This window comes from Melopsittacus undulatus, chromosome 4 (assembly GCF_012275295.1).
Source record: "Melopsittacus undulatus isolate bMelUnd1 chromosome 4, bMelUnd1.mat.Z, whole genome shotgun sequence".
Lineage (NCBI taxonomy): Eukaryota > Metazoa > Chordata > Aves > Psittaciformes > Psittaculidae > Melopsittacus > Melopsittacus undulatus.
In genome coordinates, this window is record NC_047530.1 from 102,609,686 (window position 1) to 102,629,355 (window position 19,670).

Sequence of the window (19,670 nt, forward strand, 5' to 3'; positions counted from 1 at the left end):
TCACAAGGTCCAATTGTAGGACTGTGACACACACGGGACCCCTCTATGGCCACATGCTCTTTCTACCATTTTGAAATGCTGGATCTCACATGGAATCTTTTCTTCTTTCCTTCCTGTTATAAAGGTCATTCCAGTTTTGGGTGCCTTTTGGAAGCAAGCTTGTGGGCACAAGTACAGCTATAAGCCTTAGGCCCAGGCTCACAAATTCATAAGGTTTAAAGTTGCTTGTTTTACTTTTGGTTCTTCTGTAGATGTAGCTTGTTTGGCAGAACATGCCAGCCACGGATCACTTGCTCAGGGCTCGTTAGCACCAACAGCATTCCAGCTATATTAGAATCTGTGAATATATCTATCTCAACTGTATTTTCACACCTTTGTATGATTTTCATTCTCCCTGAATTGAAAAACAAACAAACAAAACTGTGCAAATAACCAACTACCTGGCAGGAAGGACTGATGGCCTTTCTGATCATATCAAGGAAATACTCTTTCAAATCAAAATCTGAATGAGTAGGACTCCAGCAGCACAGTATCTTGGTGTAGAGGGGCTTGAAGGTGCCTCTTCTGTTGTGAAAATAGTTTATTTAGTAGTTAGTGTCTTGACTTTTCTGTCTTTGTACTTCTGAAAGATGATCTCTTGCAAATGATGAACCCTTAGCCTTAACAAAGTCCTGATCTCTCTTTAACATTTACTTAAATGAAGCTTAGGAGGGAAAAAAATACAGTATAGTATTTTAAGAGTGACTGGGTAGCACCTTTCCAAGTTTGCATGCCTGTCAACGGGATGTCATCCTGTAAGTGTGAATGAATGACTCTATTTCCAGTTCGAGTTTCCATTCCTAGGCAAAAATAGCACCAAATGCACTATAGTTCCAGAATAGATTGCTTTTTTTAAACTTTATAAATCACAGTGCAATAAAAAGTTGATGTATGTTTATTGCTTCATTGAAAATGTTCTGTATGTCCAGTACCAAGTTAAATCTATTAAAAAGAGAAGACGCTGCTTGAAATTACTGAACAAAATCACAAGAAATATTTTCTCATTCCATTCTAACTGAGCAGACTGTATTTTGTAAGAATACCAGTTATATTTAGCATTCCTTAAGGCTTCCATTGTTGGGCTTTTTTTTCCACAACCAGCATGAAGCACTAAAGCTTTAAGCATCCTGTCATGATGCTGATGTTTTTTGTTGAAGAAAAGATGTGTTCCTCAGCTGTTGCAGTTACTTCATCATTTGTGCCTTTGCACATGACACTTGGCCAACTTTATAAAATTGCCTAAGTCTCATGTGCAGAGTGATGAAGGCTGAGTTTTATATGGGCCTTGAAGTATCTAAATCATGACATGGACTGTCTAACTACTTCCAAAGATCTAATTCTTGGATCTGATTAATTTAGTCTAGGAATCTCAATATCCTAATTCTCTAACCTACTCCTTATGACAGGATTTGGGCTTTTTTCATTTTATTTTGCTAACACAAGTCATTCATAAAGAGTTAGCAGAGTATTATGATGGTGTACATTAGGGGTGGATATAAGGTAGAAAGCAATAACAAGGATTATAAATAACTGCTTGATCTGTAGAACTCTAAAATAGCCTCTTAAATTTGATTAACTGTCTCAATATATGTTTAATCGTCTAAATCCTTTATAAACTATTTGTAAATGCACTCTTGACATAAAGCATGACTAGTTTGTCTGTATTTCATGAAACATGACAATTCTACTGAGGAAATGGAGTAGTATTTCTGCAATGTAGTCAGTGTAATTGAGAAGGTGAACTTGGTGTTACAGATCTTAATTGCAGAAAGTGAAATACTTCCAGGTTCTGAATTGCCTTGTGCAAATTTGTTGTGCAAAGGTAGGACAGAGTAGTTACGCTCTTCCCCAGAGTAAACAGGCAAACGAAGGGAAAAGGAAGGAGAGTTATAGAATTAAAACATGAAGATGGAATTATTTCAGAGTGGTTTGGTTCTGTGGTACAACACCATCAACAACAGGATCTTCTGCTCCCAGAGCTACTCCTGCCTGTATGCTGCATCCAGCTGCTCTCTCGTTTTCATGGGCACTTCTGTTCTCCAGTCAATGCCTTGAAATTGAACTGATCCAGTGCAAAACAGCTCTCTTCTCCCACACTTTTCTTTTTCTTTTTTTATCCTGGGTCAGTTGCTTGATCTGATTCATCACATGGACCACAAGCTGTTGAATCAGCACAACTGAGGTTGGCATGCTGCAACATGATGGCAGAAATGAACACCAATAGGAGGTGGGAGTAGGGGGAGGAAGGGATAGACCTGAGCATGACTCCTAAAATTAGTATTGCTGCTGGATGCTTTGCATCTTGGAAACATGGCCTTGGCTTGAGTACAGGGCTTGGAGTCAGAACATTGAAACTATAAACTGCCCTCTAGCCTTTGACACCCTTGAACTTTAGTTTTGTTCTCTGCTAAGTGGGAATACTGGTATTTACTTCAATGGTGTGCAGATTTACTAGTGATTGATCAAGAAATTAGTGCATGAAAAATAGGAAAGGCTGCCTTTTGCAGTCCTGCATTTTGCTGGAATTGTTCTCTCACGTTCATAAACTATATTGCATTTGTAGTGAAGTATTTGTTTTCAGGAATATGTTGCTATCAGGAATATGTTGCTAGAGCAAAGACAGGTCCCTAGTTTTGTAACCCAAGCATCTCTATTTTTAGTTTTAAGATGTTGGCTGCATATATCTTTTTTTATTATTAATTATGTGTATATATTTATAGCTCTTGCTATTGGAAGAGAATTTCCTGCAAGCAGATCCATTTCTGAGGAGCTCTGCTCCAACACGGAATCCCATGTGTTCCACCAAGAGATTGCTCCAGAGCAAATATCCTCTGTGGTTGTAGGATCTGCCTGGCAAACTGTAAACTTTATGCTGCCTTCAGCACATAGTAAATTAGCATGTACAGAAGGCATTAGCAACTGGGCATCCAACTTGGCAGCATCACATCTGAAGACTTGAGTGACAGGAGAGATGCCGCCCCAACCCCAGTGTCCTACTGAGTTGTTTCCTCTTTGGATAATTACATTCTCAGTTTTCTCTGTAGTTTTAACTGGGTAGGGGAGGACTATCTGTCTTCACACCCTCATTTAAAGAGGTGAGTTTGTAACCATGCACCATTAAACAGCTGCCACATCTCACACAGACGTGGATGAAAGGACTTTTTGCATAATGTTCATATCTGGTTTGCATTCTGACCTCCATGAATCAACAGTAATGCTATGTGTGTATCTGAAAGCAAGATTTGACCTGTAGTTGGGTTCTGGTTCACATACAGTGAGTAGCACTTGCTCAAATAGTTTCAGGGACTTCCAAAACAGGACTACTGGTGTGCATAAAGACTGCAGAATCAGGCCCCTAAGGATCCTTAGGAATGAAAGGTATCCCGTAACTGTAAGGTATTATTATGATGACTACTCTGGAGAACACAGAAGCATTGAAGTCAGCAAAATAAATTACAGAGTTAAACGTTTAAGTAAACCAAGAAGCGACTGATGTTTTTTTGCATAGTAATAATCTTCATAATCACTTCATTTGCACAGTTATTTCATTTTAAACTTTAGGCACAGTTTTGAAGCACAACTCAAGGGAGATTTTTGCTGTAATCTATAAACTTTAATGAAAGCTAATTGGAGGACAAATTTTAATGTAATTAAAATGTGACTGCATAAAGCAGAGAGGATGAATGAAGTGAAATGCTCTATGGGGCACAGTTTTCAAACAATGATTAACCTGAATACTAAGTCAAGTGAAGCTTTTGTAAAGTGATGATCATGAACATTGCCAGCAACAGAACAACCTTGAGAAACTGCAAATGAAAGTTTTTAACGTATTTAGTTTAAAAAGTGGACATTTAACTCACAACTGCATAAAAAAAAAAGAAAATAGCAACACAAATGGTCTCATCTAAAAACATAACAAGTAAATTAGCCAAAGGTGTGCATTCCATCTAAGTTCTCATGATCAGCAGATGCAAATGTTTGCAGTGCGCCGATGAGTTATGAGCCCTAATGAGATTTCAATGCTGAGCAAACAATAAAAATTTATGCATTGCATAGTTTTAGTGGCCTTTGGCTTCATGGTTAGTGTTACACCCTTTCAACAGCTTTGGTAATATAATATCCAGCTGGCTTTGGAGGTAAGGAAAATTTTAGGGGTGAACTGAAATTGTGAGAAATAACGTGATTGATTGCTTTGTCAGAATAATGCATTTCCACGGTATAATTGTCCATAGTAATCTTAGCCCGGGTACAGATACATAGGTTCTAGTTGTGTTTGGACACAGATTCTGAAGGATTCAGGTGAAGGATTGCTTTTCCAGCATTTGAGCCAGACTGTTTCCTGTGCTGGGTATGTGTCCAGGGGTCTTGCAAACAGGCCCCTCTAACAAGAACATTCCTGTCATAGTCCAGTAAACGGGAGAATTGAAAAGCTGCACTTTCCACAACAACTGTCATGTGTCAGAGGAAAAGGAGCGGAGCACAAACACAAAAAGAAATACATAATAGATATTGAAATAAACATATGTAATGGGGGAAGTCACAATAGATATTGAAAGAAATGTATGTAATGGGGAGCAAGGAGGGGGGCTGTGAATCATGGAATTCAAGTGGTGCAGTGTGAGAGTGAACTCAAATGGATTAAATTTAAAAGACCCATTTGTGGGTTAGGCTTTTATGAATCCAGAACCTTCCCCATAATGATTGCCTGCATTACCCTACATAATATTAAAATCTTAGCATGTGATTAATAGCAGATTCCCTGCATACGTGTCACAACACACATCTGCAGCAAATCTGCCAGTATATTTCTGTGCTAGTTTTACTTTGGGGCCATAAAGTGATTCCTGTTTTGTGAATGAGAATAAACCTATTATGCACTAGGTTAGCTACACCCAGTTTCTCCTCTTCAGGGAAAAAGAGCTGCTTATTTGATATGGCATCTCAAGTTTCAGTGTTCAGAAGTAAGTTTAAGCCTCGGCTAGGTTTTCTTGAGCAAGCTGTTGGGATTTGCCTTCACTGTTTCTTAGTTCTACGTTTTCCAAAACCTTCTGTGGAAAGAGTATTAAGAAACTTCTGGACAGCAGTAAACTAGTGGACTTAATTACAAAGTGTTTATTGCTAAATTTGCTAATGAGCCAACATGCAAAAAAAAAAAGATATATTTATCCCTGTTTCCTCTTAAAATAGTAGTAAAAAAATAACTTCAAAAAATCATTTTCTTAAGCTGTTTGGTGATGCAGTTTTGCTGTTCACAAAAGCCCTTTTTCCCATCCGCAAATAGCTACCTTTCACTTTGCCCCAAGGGAACAGAGCATAGCTCAAATGAAGCTTAAAACAGAAAGATTTTTCCCAGTTGTTACTCAAAGTCTATGCATATTCACACATGCACACAAAATAAAAAGGAAGGTGCAGAAGCATTCCTCCAGTCTGCCTTCTGCAAAGTCCTGTCGGGCTGTTTCACTCACCAACGTGAAAACAGAACCCCACAAAAACAACTTAAATGACAACAACAAAACATTAGGAAAGCAACATCTGTTTTGCATTCTTGGCATCAAGTCTGCCTTTGCAACACAGGGTCTGACACAGATGCACAGGGTTATGACACCACTGAGCACCGCTTGATTTAAAATGGTGTAACAGAGCAGAATCAGGGCACCAAGTTCTTACTGCGCTATGCAGAACTGCGGCTCTTGATCTCCTTTGCAGATGTGGGACTCAAACCTCACTGAAGTTTCAGGCATCTTTCCATTGATGCGGGCTGTAGAGCAAGTCAGGTTCCTCCAGCAATAATTTAAATTTATTATTGACTGTGTTCTTTTTCATTGTGTGCGTATTTTGGTGTCTGTAAAATCGCAATGCTCCCTTTACAGGAGACTTCCTCGCGTGCAGCAGCGCTCAGAGAACCTTTCCAACAACATTACATAATTAAGCTCCTCAGTTTCTAAGTAGAATTAGATGGTAACAAGGAGAGAGAAATTTCAAGGTAATGAAAAGAAAGGCAAAACAAGCTCTGAACTGAAAAGAGACAATGACTAGGGAAATCTGGGGAGCCAGAGTTGCCAAGAAAGCAACTTGATTACCTGCGATGGCATCAAGGAGAGCAGTTCTCTCCCGGTTTGATTGCCCATCCATATGGCTGTAACAGAGATAGATACCTGGCATAATTTCAGTGTCCCCAGTCTTGCTGTGCCAGATGCAGTGACAGGCTTGCAGTGTATTCACCTACCACTAGATGTCTGTGTGTGCTCTGTAAAGTTCCTGGGGGGGATGATGCCCCTGGTAAACACAAGAGGCAAAATTGGAACACAAGCCGTGGGGAAGCCTATTAGTTTGTGTTCATAAGTGTAACATCATTTCCTTAATTAAGCCTGTGTTTAAAGCAATTTATGCTGTCTAAACCTAAATTCCAACCTTCCTAATTTGAGGCAAATATGAAAAAGTGTTTTTCCTGGTCTACATCTGTTTAAGACAATCTGTTTCCTTTATGTCCATGCGAAGGACTTATTGTTGTGAAAGTTTTGGAGGAAGTTGCTGAGATGTAAAATAGGTTCTTATTTATATTCTGAAGCAATGAAATGCCAAAACACAAAACATCTGCTCCAGAAGTGCCTTGGTGGGAGCTCACTATGTAATTCTGCCCTGTATAGCCCAAACCACAGTATTGCTGGAGCCATATTTTCACACATACGATGCACCAACATATCCGGGTGCACGGAGGAAGGCTGTGCATCAGATGCCAAGTTCAGTATATCCTTTCTTTTTAAAAGCAAAACAAAACAAACCCTGCAAGAGCGGGTCTGGATACAGAAATGTATTTCACTATTCTGTTTCTCAGGCTGAGCAGGGTAGCTGCACCTGTGACCAGCTTTTCTGCAGAGATCTCCCCAAAAAAAAGAATGCAAAAGCAATCAGCCCATGTTTGCCTTTCATTTATCTCTGTCATCCGGGAATAAGATACAGATAGTATCGGGAGCCATGAAAGGTACATTCTGATACTGTTTTCAAGGTTTTTTTTGTCTAGACAGAGAAGAGCAACCACTTGTATCTCAGTGGAACACATGCAGCCCCCCTCCGCGCTCTCACATCCTAGGCTGAAGGCCAGAGGGAGGTAGTAGGCTGTCTATATTAGACCAAAAAAAGTTTAAAACCACCACCTACTCATCAGGTGACTGGAGACTGTGGTTGTAAAATGTGCTGCAGGCAGAAGTTCTGAAAAATCCCAGAAAGTGTTGAAAACATCTCTAAACAAGGTATTTTTCTCCTGCACCTTTCTTGCTAAAGGTCCCAATTGCTGCCAAGAAAACTAGTGAGAATGTTAGCTGCCAAATAAAAAATTTATGACGGTGTTTGGCAAAGGATTGTATCACTGCTTGTTTTATACATTTCCACAAGGCTCTTGAAGGGCTGTTGGACACATACGGCTCACTGATCACTGTGCTTTATCTGTTCTTTAATGTAGTAAAAAGAAAGCAAGCTCCAATAAAGTATGGTTTAAACAATACATATTTTTTCTTTTAATAGCCTTCTATAAGTGCTTGCTATGGTGAGAATATAATTGCTAAACAACATTCCATATAAAACAATTGGTTTAAAAGCCCTTTACCTGACAAAGTTACTTGCTGTTTGAGTCACTTTCGTAGTAAAAATACATGAATTTTTCAATTAAAAATGTATTGCTTTTGCAATTGTGCTTGTTATACGTTAGAGTCTGGGCCAATAAACCGCCTGTTAAAACATAAAGAGGTCCATTCAGTCCAAGTTGTGCCTGCCATTTATGTTCCAAAAACCGAGAAAATAATATGTTGGAATTGCATTGCTCACCAATATCAATTAGGGTTTCGGCTGTATCATTAAATTAATGTTGGGGGAGAAAATTGTTCTGGTGGATTTAGTGGAAAAAATATCTTTTTGAATACAGTTAGCACACTGACAATAATAATTAAGCTGGCCCATGCTGAAGCAACACCCTTTAAAATAGCTTCCCCGTCTGAAGAAACAAAATTGTCTGTCTCTGTCTTTTCAAACCAGTTATCAGATTAGGCTTCCAGCTGATAATTAGTGCTGTTTAACACAGATCTTGTCATCCGGAAATCTCAAAGCCTGAGCGGTTTACTTTTTCTCATTATCATGTGCTGCTGGATGTGGGAGGTTTGGAGCTAGAGCTGCACCTCCCCTCCCTACACCATTTTGTTAGGAGAAGGGCCTCTCTTCTCCCTGGTGGCCTGGTGTGCTGTCCCCTTGGAAGAGGACAACCAGAGCATCATGACCCTGTGCTGTCCCAAAGCTGCCCCCAGGGCCATGCGGCTCTGCACCATGCTCGCATCTTCATGGCACAACAAATATTTGAGAGCAGCCAACAGCACTACAAATGCTATATGCCTTGTGTATGGCTGTGTATTTCATGGTATTTGATATAAAGTACTCAAGACAGACCAGCATTAAGAGGATTATTTCAGACAGCATTAGGAGTTAATTTACAGAAGATTAGTTCTAAATCAGGCAGATATCATAAGGAAATTAGCATCAGTGGTAAGAGATTCAGAATTAAACTGTGTGGTGGGTTTTAGTTTCTCTCTGTATATACTTTGTGGACAAGCAGTATCTTTGTTAGTTTCTCATACTAAGGTGTTACATCTCAAATAGTGAAGGACAAGTATACTTTTTTTCTACATGCACACTATTTACTATGATGCTGTTTATTGGCGATGAAACTGCTTAACTCCAAATACCCTTCCTTAGCTGAGTATTTTATAATTCATGCTATTTCTTCATTGAGTAATGTTTTGTTTGGCCCTAGAAATGATGTCTCCATGGTGCATTATAATATTTTTAAATAGGTAATAGGCAACTTCACTTCAGAGTAACATACTTAATCCTTTTTTTTTCTGTTAAAATGAGTCACATTTTAATGCCAACTCATAAAAATGAAGGAGTGTATAAAATGCTACATACTAGGGTGAAGATTACAGCTACTTAAAAATAGCTTCTTTAATATTTAAGCTTGTTAATTATAAATTTGTTTTATTTCCACGGGAGCGATGGTTAATTTGTATTAAAAAGCAGATTCTGTTCTTCAATCAATTTTCCAGACATATTTTTCTGGCTGCAGACAGACAGGCATAAGCACCTATCCAATCCCTTCTCTGCCTCGCGGTTTAAAAACCAGTGCCCAGTAGTTAGTGGAGAAGATGATGAAATGGATGAGGCCACAATATTAAAGCCAGTGCTCCAAGTCATACCTTGAGATTTGATAGTTTTGAAGTCTACAAATGGGATTTCCATTTTTGGAGAAATGTGTATTCTGCTCTCCAAGAGATATTAAACTGCTTAGTGCTCAGCATGCTCCTGAGCATTTGGGGGTTTTGATGGGGAGGGAAGTCTGGGCAGTGTTTTACAATTTTTTTCCTCTCTTGATGGACTGAATTCCTCTTGACAAGGTTGGCCTGAGGTCATGAATGTCTCCCTGTGCTCACTGAAAGAGGAATCTTCCCTCCTTCCATGAGATCATGAAGACTTACACCCACCCTAAGCCAGGCTGGGCTTGCTGGTCCCTATGGTTGCTGGATCTTCAAGTGCTCTTGCACTTTGACTCTGTGCCCTGTAGTTTTACAGAATGCATGGAGGCTCGATGTGGTTATTAAACCAAGGTATCTGAGGTCATAACAAAGTAGAGGCATTTCTGCTCCCGTAATAGAAATACTGTAACATGCTGAAAAGAAAATAATAGTGGCAAGTATCTCCTGTCAACTAATTTGATAGTTCTCGATCAGGTAAACCATTTGTGAATACATCGATTCTTTTTAGTTTTCACTGTTCTGTCTTCACTGTTCCCAGGTTTTCTCTGAACCAGTTGGTCAAAAATTGATTTTTATTTGTTCCACTGGCCTTGTGGAAAATTAGCTTATGAACTGGTTTTTATCGGAAGACTCAAAGCACAGAGAAGGTTGAAAAATAAGCCTATAGCAGTCAAAATTGTTGTCTGAAATGTCTTCAGACTGGAAGGCTAAATTTATTGCTCAAAACAAGTGCTAGCATTGTGGAGGTGTGCAGTCCTGCTCATTATCACTGGAAAAGGGGGAACCAAAAAGCACAGTAAAAAATTAAATTTTAATAATGCTAGTGATATTTTCTAAATCCTTCTTGACAGAAAGATTCTCATTATTTTTATCTGTCTCAGAGTAGGCTCTTTTAATGCCATCTCACAAATGGCCTTAGCCATGATTGTTTTCCTTTCTTTTATAGCATTTGAGGAAAAAAAAAGGAATATATAAAAAAAAATATATATCTATTCTATCATTCAAGAAGTGCCATGAAATGGTAACATTTTGGATAGCACATCTTCAGGAACAATTGCTGCAGATGCCTTCGGGTTTTTACAAAAGAGGTCAAGATTGTTAAGACAATTGTAGAAAACTTGCCATACAAAAAGACGCCCAGTCAAATATGGAATGATAAGGAGAAAATAACACAAGCAAGGTATTTGTGTCCAGTCTCCAACTTCATCATACCTAATAGCTATCGATAAGTCATTCATTAAAGTGAGGCTGGACAAAAGATGTTACTTTCTTTGACCTGTTTAAGATATATATTTTAGTTGGTTCTAATAATTATGCAAGTTGATAAAATGAAGACTTTAGCCATTTTTGTTGTCTTTAAATTGCACAGAATGTAAAGTTAACTATATATATCATAAAAGCCAATGTGCAATCATGTATGTTCTTGTCATTTTATAGCTTGCATACATTTCTTCTGCTGGAGAAATAATTGCTTTAGATTTGAGTGCTGACAAGGAGGTTGGAGTTGGGGCTTTTTTTTTTCCTATTAACTGTTTGGGGACCAGGGCTGAGTGCAACTGATGTGCTAAAGAATGCCATTACACTGACAGCTGGGATATCCACCCTCCCTCGAAGCTCTTTCTAAAGCGCTCGTAATGTTTGCTAAGGCCTATGGTTCTTAGTCATGCTCAGGTGACTAAATGTGTGATTTGTTCTTCTTGATACTTCAGTACCCTGAGAAAGGCTGGCTGGAGATTAATACAACCTTGAATACTTCCACTTGCAGTTGCCACTGCACATGTGATCTTCATTTAGACTTGCCAAAGAGATCTGGTGTTGCCTCTGCTTTGCATGAAATGAATTAATCCTCCTCCAGTTATGGTTGGTGAGTTTCTGTAGCCCCGGAAGCCACCCGCTGTTCTTCCTAATGACAGTAATAACCTAATTGGTTCCCTCCATGGAAAGAGTGGACATGGAGACAGGAGAAAGCTGAAGTTGCATCACAACTGTGCAGAGAAATGTTTCCTGTCAGGGTCTCTCATCAGAAAAGTAATACATTTTATCCTTCAGAAATGCCTTCCCATGTGTTTTAAAAATAAGCAATTAATAAAATCTGAGCTAGTAGGAGATGCACAGAGCCCTTCCCTTTTGTCTCTTTATCTTACGTCCTATGTCCATGAGGTCCCTTTTCAGGATTTCCCTATTCTCATAGTTTACATGCTAAAGTCTGCATACACTTGTCTTCCAATCGTTCCCATAGATATTTGTCTGTCCTAGGCCACTCAGTTCCCCCCTCATTGTCCCTATACTCCAGTGGCCACCTGGGTACTATTTGTACCTCCTGAGACAGCCATCTGCTTGAGACAGGACCCCTGCGAGCTATAATAATCCTGATGGCTACCAAATAACACTATACTCCAATGCTGCTCATATGCTTTTGTTATATGTGGAATGCATTGCAAGATTTCAGTTATGTATTAGATACATCAATAGGTATTTTAATTAACAGATATCATAAAAATAATTTTAAATTTTAAACTTAATAGTAAGATTGTCAGAAGATGAGACAGACAGGTAAAAAAACATAGTTCCTTGAGCCAAGGAAGCCCACTACGTTACAGGAGGCATTCATCCCAGAGAGGGATGTCTCTCCTATCTCTCACTCCTCCAGAAAAACTGTGAAAGAAGTATATTTGGTTCTGTTCATAATTTTATGTGCAAATATGGGTTCCATTAAAGGGGAATGATGAATTAAGGTATTTACTAGCTAATGTAATGATGAATATCTTCTGCTTCACTGGTGAGTTTCATCTCTCATATTTCTCAATATTCATCTCAATATTTCTGATTAAAGATTACAGACACTTTACGGCATGAAGACATATTTCCTGTATGATTTTACCTTAATCTATAGGCACCTAACCTAGCCAGCTAACTTAAATGACTAGTTCTCCTGGGATGCATATATGGCCAGGAAAAAGAGAAGGCAGTTCAGAGCAGGACTCTAGCTTATATACACAGGGAGTTGAGAGAGATTAGCTAGATATAATTTAGATGTTTAAAGCTGAATAGTGTGACTAGCTCCCTGCACCTGTTATTACATGACTCATTTTTTTTCATTCAAGGCCCAGGTGGAAACACATTGATGTGGTTTCAGTGTAATATTATAACTAGAGATTGGTATCCGTGTTATTACAAGTAGACAGCTCTAGTCCTTAAGACTGAACTCTAAAGCTAGAGGACATAGTGCTGCACAGCTCCCAGCCCTATCAGCAATATCTTTAGGCACCTTGTATGGCCTCCCTCTTTCACAAAACCCCTGCTAGTCAGCTAGAAAAATGCCATCATTTTTTTAGTCTCCATTCTTCCACTTCTGAGGCTTTAATTTCATTATCTGCTCAGTTTTCAGCAATTTTTAATGTTTTTTTCCCAAGTTCTTACACATAAGAAGCTAATGCCCCCATCCCCAGGGGAAGAAGAGGCTCATTTGGGAAGGGATTCAGAGAACATGAAACAAGCTCCTGCTGGGAATGGCCTATCTCCAGACTGGAGTTGGAACCCATGCAGCATGGTCTTTTTGGCATGAAGTAGCGGGGGGGACTCCCATCCCCTCTCCACCACCCCCCAAAGCCTTTTCACCTTTAAATATACAAAGTCAGTTGCAATGTAATCAGTTCTTCTGGCATGAGAACACAAAGAACTTGGATGTATTTTCAGAGTTTGGGGCGGGGGAGAGTTAAAAAAACCTTGAGTATTCTCCAAATTCTTCACTTTTCCTGAGGTCAGCTAGAAGAAGGCCAAGGAGTCGCATGCAACTTGTGCAGATATTTGCACTGGCATTTGTTTGCTAATTTCAGTTGTTAATGATGGAAAATGTCTCAAGTCAGATACTTCCAACCAGCTGTAGTTCTGCGAGGCAGGGTTCTCTTACTCTTTTATTTCAGTAGGTTGCCACATCTTTATGTTTTGCCACAGCCTGTCTGGTCCTTTTCAGTTGCTTTTATTTAAGAAAAGCATTCTTAAACCTAAAGATGGGAAAGATGAATAGTTACTTGAACAGCCCCCAGATACCCTGAACTTAGAGATTTATCATTATGTATCTAAGGCTTTGCTTTACCAATCATAACATTTTATTCCCCTGTGTGGGGTCTAGTGCTCCCTTTTGAAAGCTCCTGGTATATTGTAACAAGGATGTCATTATATAAAGTAATAATGGTGTCTGTCCAGAAGGTATCTGAGTATAGCTATATTAGTTTAAATTCACACTTAGTTTTGCCCAGGATGTATTTCCCTAAGTGACTAGACCTACACTTTGTGTTTGTTTGAATCTGCTGATTTACACATGAGTATTGGGCACTTAAAAATCGCTTACCACTGATCTGCATGCACCTGTTTTCCTGCAAGTTAGCAACTAGTGCCCATCACAAATAGTGGGGCACCCAAAAATGCAATAGCCAAGTATTCAAAGTGACCATTTAAAATGTAGCCTTGTATACAGAGAACCAGCCTTTCTGCCTAGTAAACTGATAGGAATGACCTCTAGGTAAATCTTAAATACATGTATTGCAGTGAAACACTGTTGGACAGTGCTCCGTCATCAATCAGTCTGTGTTCTTGAGGACACTATTTTTCAAGATGCTTGCTTTAAGAATAAAGCCTTGTGTTGTAATGAATGTGTGCTAACTGATCCCCCAAGCCATCTGTATTTTTTTAATTTGGATCAGTGTCAGAGTTGAGCTTCTGTAAGAAATTTTTGCAGTGCTCTATTTGTAGTCTTCATTATTTCAAGTAAAGGACACAAAACTCTTTATGCACCCACAGTCTGCACTGGTTCGTTTATATCCTGTATTTTGTTAACATGTTACCGAGATTGCTAATTTTCATGACAATTGTTATTGTACCATCAGTGCTTAATGGCAAGGCATCATTATTCAATGCTGGTCAATCAGGCACTAAGACATGTGCAAGACATCAGGCTGAACCCATATAGATGTCGTGCACTCCCCTGCTAATGAATGCAGTTTTGTAAAAAGGTTTAAACACGGTTGGCATCCTTAATGTAAGGTTTGCAAAAGCTTATTCGGGAACTGCTTTGTGTTTATATGGAGCAGATCTAAACATGTCACAGAGTTAGACCCATTGTGTGCATGTGTGAGTGAAGCTATGGAGAAGAGCAAATCATTTTGGGTTTTGAAACGTAGAAAGGCAGCACAATTTTGCCCATGGTGGAAGTGGGGCAAACTGATTCGCCAGGGACATCAGTGTTCGGTACAGGATATGGGACTTCTGCAAAGCAGTGGTCGCTGTGTGCAACAATACGGTGACCCCCAAAAGCAGAGTGTCATTCTTCATCTCACTAAGTTGGCACTAGCTGGAGGGAGCCTCCAGCACACCAGTGGTCAGAGGTTAGGCACTGCAACCAGAAGCCAGGAGAGAGGGTCAGGCATTTAGAAGGGAAGAGCAGAAAAAAACTCATCAGGAGCGGGATGAGCTTTCTGTGTTGTTAGCCCAGCGTGCTCTTCCAACGCGTCAGTTAACGTTACCCTCGCATCTGCTTTAGTTACTGTTTCTGTGTGGTTTTGCACCCAAATGTTTTGGGCTGCTGTCCATGATCAACTAGATGGAACTTGGTTTAAAAGCACAGATTTTCATCTCTTCTAACTCAAAGCAGAATGAGCCCTTGTGCTCCTAGAGTTTCAAGTATGAAAGGAACAGTAGACATTGGCTGTTAATGAGCTCCAGCACACCGGGCTGCAGCAGAACTTGGTGTGAGTTCAGTGCCTACACTGCATCGACTAAATGGTTAATTCATCTCATATCAACAGCACTATGATTCATAATGTAAACTTGAGGAATCCTTGATGTTTCAGTCACACATTCCTCTTAATTTGGCCATGCATTCTTTTAAAGCTACAGTGTGCTAACTTAATAAAATGCAGCATGCAAATGCACAAGTTTTTGCCTTCAGGCATTTTAGCCATGGATGTTTCAATGGGTGTCTTCTTTCAAGTATATATTCTTTCTTAAATTATTTACCCTGTAAACATGCTTTGCATTTTCAAAGAAGAATCTGGGCTTCCTCATTCACCATATTTCATTGAATTTAAGGTGTAATAGAGATAAAAGATTATCATCTGCTTCTTGTGAGCATGTTAGCCTTTGGGAGTTTTTTGTAGTGAATGTTAGGCCGCATTTTCTTCTCCTTTGGTATTATCACTCCCTCCCCCACTTCAATTTCTTGATGCTTTGCCTAGAGCAATACCCACTGGCAGTGTCTGGCTGTGACAGTACTATAGGCTTCTCTACAGATGGGTCCTGCCAATGCCAACCATTGTTCTACCACTGTGAGCTGGTTTGACTGTCTTGGATCACTCAAAGTTCCCTTTCCTCTTGATTTTTTCTTTGCTCTGAAGGGTCATCCTTGCTGTTGACTTTGAGATCTGAAATGTGCTGACACCCAGAACTTGTGTTCTGTCTGAGCAGCAGCTCCCAGACTCAGACTTCAACACTCATCGCTTGCTAAGCCCCCCTCAAGACTGTCCTGCTGCTACCAAACAGCTCTGTCATTCTCCTCCTAGCCTCATCCTTCTACAATTTGCAGTTACTTTAATTCTGCTTGCTCACTTGAAAGTAAAACAGTAAAACTCAATGTTATTCTTTTTTTAAAGACATAAAATTAATCTTTAACTGTGGGCTTGAATATTAAAAGTATATAATGCTTCAGCGTAGGAGTGTGTTGATAACATCCATCCTATTTCATGATTAATTTGTTCCTTTTAATATGATATTCTTTTGCTGCACTGTGCAGACTAATTCCGATTCCTGGAAATTGAACTTTGATATGTATTTCCTAGATTCGCACCGTAAGTGAACCTTCAATTAGCAGATACAGGTGGCAGCATGCCTCACTCGATGTGCTCCTCACAAGGAATTTTTAGGGACACTGCTTAAATAATCTTGCGGTCAAGATTGTGCTGCCAGAGTACTAAAAATAAAGTATTTGGAGGATTCAATGCTTTTTTAATTTTTCTCTAATTTTCAGTCTCAGATGATGAAATGCTTTTCCAGTGGGCCAGAGATAGGAGGAGCTGATTTAAACACTCAGTGTGTTATGTATGCCTTTGCCTAACTATGTGTTAGATTAAGCGAGTTTCACTCACAGTTAATCCTTTGTAAATTAGCATTATGGATGCCTTGGGGCCCACATCCCACAAATAAAATGGTTGTCAAGCCAGCTGCACTGTGTATTACTTAAGGCTGAATGTTTTAAGAGTTTTCATGCTTTTAATCTATTTCACTGCTGAGTTTCAATTTTGCTGAGTGTCTTTTCAGGAGTGATGGGAGTGAGTGAGTAAATATATATTCTGGTTTTCATGCATTTGCCTGGGCAAATCGTTTGTTATCAGGTGTTTGGCAGAGAATGTCACACCCCGCCACAAAAGAGAAGCTTGTAAGTTCAGGTGTTAAACTGAAGTGCAAACCAACAAGAACCAAAAGCCCTTAATTAGCTTTATTTTGTTAGCCTGCTACACTTCTTTTTTTTAGGGGAGAAAAAGGAGTGAGAAACATCCCTCCCTCCTCCTCATCCTTTTGGCAGAGTAAATATTGCCTGTTAAGTTTGAATTAGCTGTCATCGCAAAAGAATTAATGCTGTGGTTGAGCCTTTCTAGTGAGGAAGGGAAAAATAAACGAGACAGATCTTAGTTCAGCTTTAAGTGATAAATGAGGACAAAGCAGCCCATTCATCTCCTGCTAGGAAAGTGGACACAAACACTAAAGCAGTTTTGCGGAAGACGTGTCAGCAAATGTGATCATTTTGTAACCTGTCAGGAGGATAGAGAGCTAGTCCTTTTAGAGTGTCACAGGGGAGGGTGTCCGTCTGATGTGACAGTTTTCATCCATCCATTTACTGCTTTTTCTTTAGGTGGGGGGTAAGTAAGGAGAGAGCTGGAGTTGGTTAAAACTGCATTTTTCTTTACACTTTCCAATATAATTTATATGTATATCCACCCGCATCCAAATGAAAAACATTTACCAAGGAAAACTCCCCTCTGCTCTCTAGAGTTTCTCCTCTCTTTCACTGCGTGAAATATGCTCATTTTAACACATTACATTCCCTGTCTTCAAGTTGGAGCCTTGTACTTAGTTTGATGTTTCACAAAACACAGTTTTACCTCTTCTTACCATTGTCTGGTTGGTGAAGGCTTTGCTTTGGTTTGGTTTGCAGAAGCACAAGAAAAAATATAACTTAGGGTGCTTGTGTTGCATTTGGTTTTTGGGGTTTTTCTGTTGTACATCTCCAATTCCAATGATATGCTTCATGTAAAAATACATTTTGCTAAAGTTCCTATTTAATGAAGCCTGTGACAATATTATTCCTCCTCTGTGAGAATGGAATAACAAACTGAATTCTCATAATCCAAATCCTCCCGTAAAACGCCTCAAATTCTACCATTTGTTGAATTTTTTATTCATTTTAATTGACCTATTAATTTCAGGCAAAATCTGAAGTGATGTGGTGTGTGATTTTAGAAGCAGGGATTTCTCCCAACAAATGCTTGAACAATATTAGGACTTTCTACTTCTGGCATCCTTTTATTATTACTAATTTCCTTTTTTTTATGCTACATAGAAAATGTAACATTTGCCTATTACCATAAGTAAAGGTATGCTACAGAGACAGGCGATGCTTTTACAACATAAGCTTCACAGTTTGACACTTGCTTCTTTATATCATCCTTTTCTTCAAAACTATCTTTTATACTTTTCCCTTGGTATTTTAGTACAAGTAAGTATCTCATTGACATGTGTTTCCTTGAAATCTTGTACCTTAATAGTAAAATCCCTTGAAAATTAATAAACTGTTTCTGTTCAGATTAAAAAAGCTGTGAAGATTTCAGAACGGCTTTAAAAAATACAATGGTATTTACTATTACAAACCACCCTGCTTGGACTGCATTGACTGAAGACTAATTATTTCATATGTGCTTAAAAGGTTAATAAATTGTAGCATTCTGTATTTCAGTTATCCTAATATGTATACAAGTAATTAAGAAACGTCTAATTCTTTCCTGAATGCAAAAGTTGGATTTAATAGCTGCATAAAGAAATGCTTGGAAGCACTGGATTTTGAAAGAAATGAAAAACAATTAATATACCCAGAATGGTATAAAAAATCCTAAATTTGTGGGAATGTTTGCCTTTTCTCCAAGAAATTTGTCTGTGTGATTCTTTTTATGATTTATATATATATACATATATGTTCTGCTATTTTGATTTATTTTCGGGTTTTATTCACCTTTTTTTTTTCCTCTCTCTTCTGCTATTTTTCAGGATCATCCAAAACCGGATTTTGATCGTGGTTCTGGCAGTCATCATCATCTTCACCACCATGATGGCTATTTTTCTTTCTGTCAGGGGACGCTGATATCTTTGTTCTTCACTAAACAGCAACAAACTGCTTGTTCTGAGTAATTAAGACAAAGTGGTCACATGAATCATTCTCTTGCACTGACAGAGTCTCCTTCTCTTTTCCACTCTTCAACTCAGGTGCAAGTGGTGTAAAATATTTTGTATTATGGATGGCATAGTTGGTGGCATGTGACGTTGATTATTTTTTCCTACAATTTTGTCTTTATCTGAGTGTTTTCGGAAGCTTGATATTTGTTGGGGTGAAGGCTTGTTCTGGTTTAAAAAGACTTACCGTGTGTTGAATTCTACCCCAGACAATTAGCCTGTAAGTTAAGCTAGAGAAGAGGGTCTTTGCACTTTTCTTGTGCTACACAGGGTGTATGAATATGAAGCAGTATCTGACCTTCTGTGATATAGAATATAAGTAAAGCAGAGACCAAATGATGTAGAAAGTGAGCCTGTCTCCTGTGAGTAACTCCTGATCATGAATTACTGTAATAGATGTAACATGGTTAAGAACAGTAGTTAGTTTTAAAAAGAGAGCAACCTTAGGGTGGTGTTTAATATCTAATGTGGATCCAGCACTCTATTTAACTTTTTTTCTTTAATAGGCTTTCTTTTCTGCTTTTTCAAAACAGCTCCACTTTCATCAAGAACATAATAATGCATCACGTACCCAAAATATAGCTGTGACCACAGCCCATCTATTGAATCTCTTTTTAATCTTCCAATATTGATATACATACTGATAAGCATACACACTAGGCCTTTACTGAAGATTTATAAAGATACTTATCTGTTCATTGCTGATTGAAAAGAGATCCAAAGTAATAGCTCAGCAACAAATACATGATTATAATGCATTAAATGAAAATCAAGATTTTTAATATTGGCCTATGTTGCGACTGCATGTTGGAGTTATTTTCAGTGTATTCAATTCTGATG

The 19,670-nt window shown here is 38.8% G+C and overlaps 1 protein-coding gene across 3 annotated transcripts in view; it reads left to right on the forward strand.

Annotated features, from left to right (window-relative positions):
* Positions 1-19,670, forward strand: part of VTI1A (vesicle transport through interaction with t-SNAREs 1A) — a 270,070-nt gene that overhangs the window by 248,002 nt on the left and 2,398 nt on the right. For 2 of the 3 annotated variants that reach the window (XM_034062516.1, XM_034062514.1), the window contains exon 9: positions 18,648-19,670. This exon is cut by the window's right edge and continues 2,398 nt beyond it. Coding sequence is in view for 2 of the 3 variants with exons in the window: in XM_034062514.1 (XP_033918405.1) it covers positions 18,648-18,741 (94 nt within the window). In the remaining variant the exon portion in view is untranslated. The remainder of the gene's footprint in view (positions 1-18,647) is intronic. The other variant, XM_034062515.1, reaches the window with a different exon arrangement.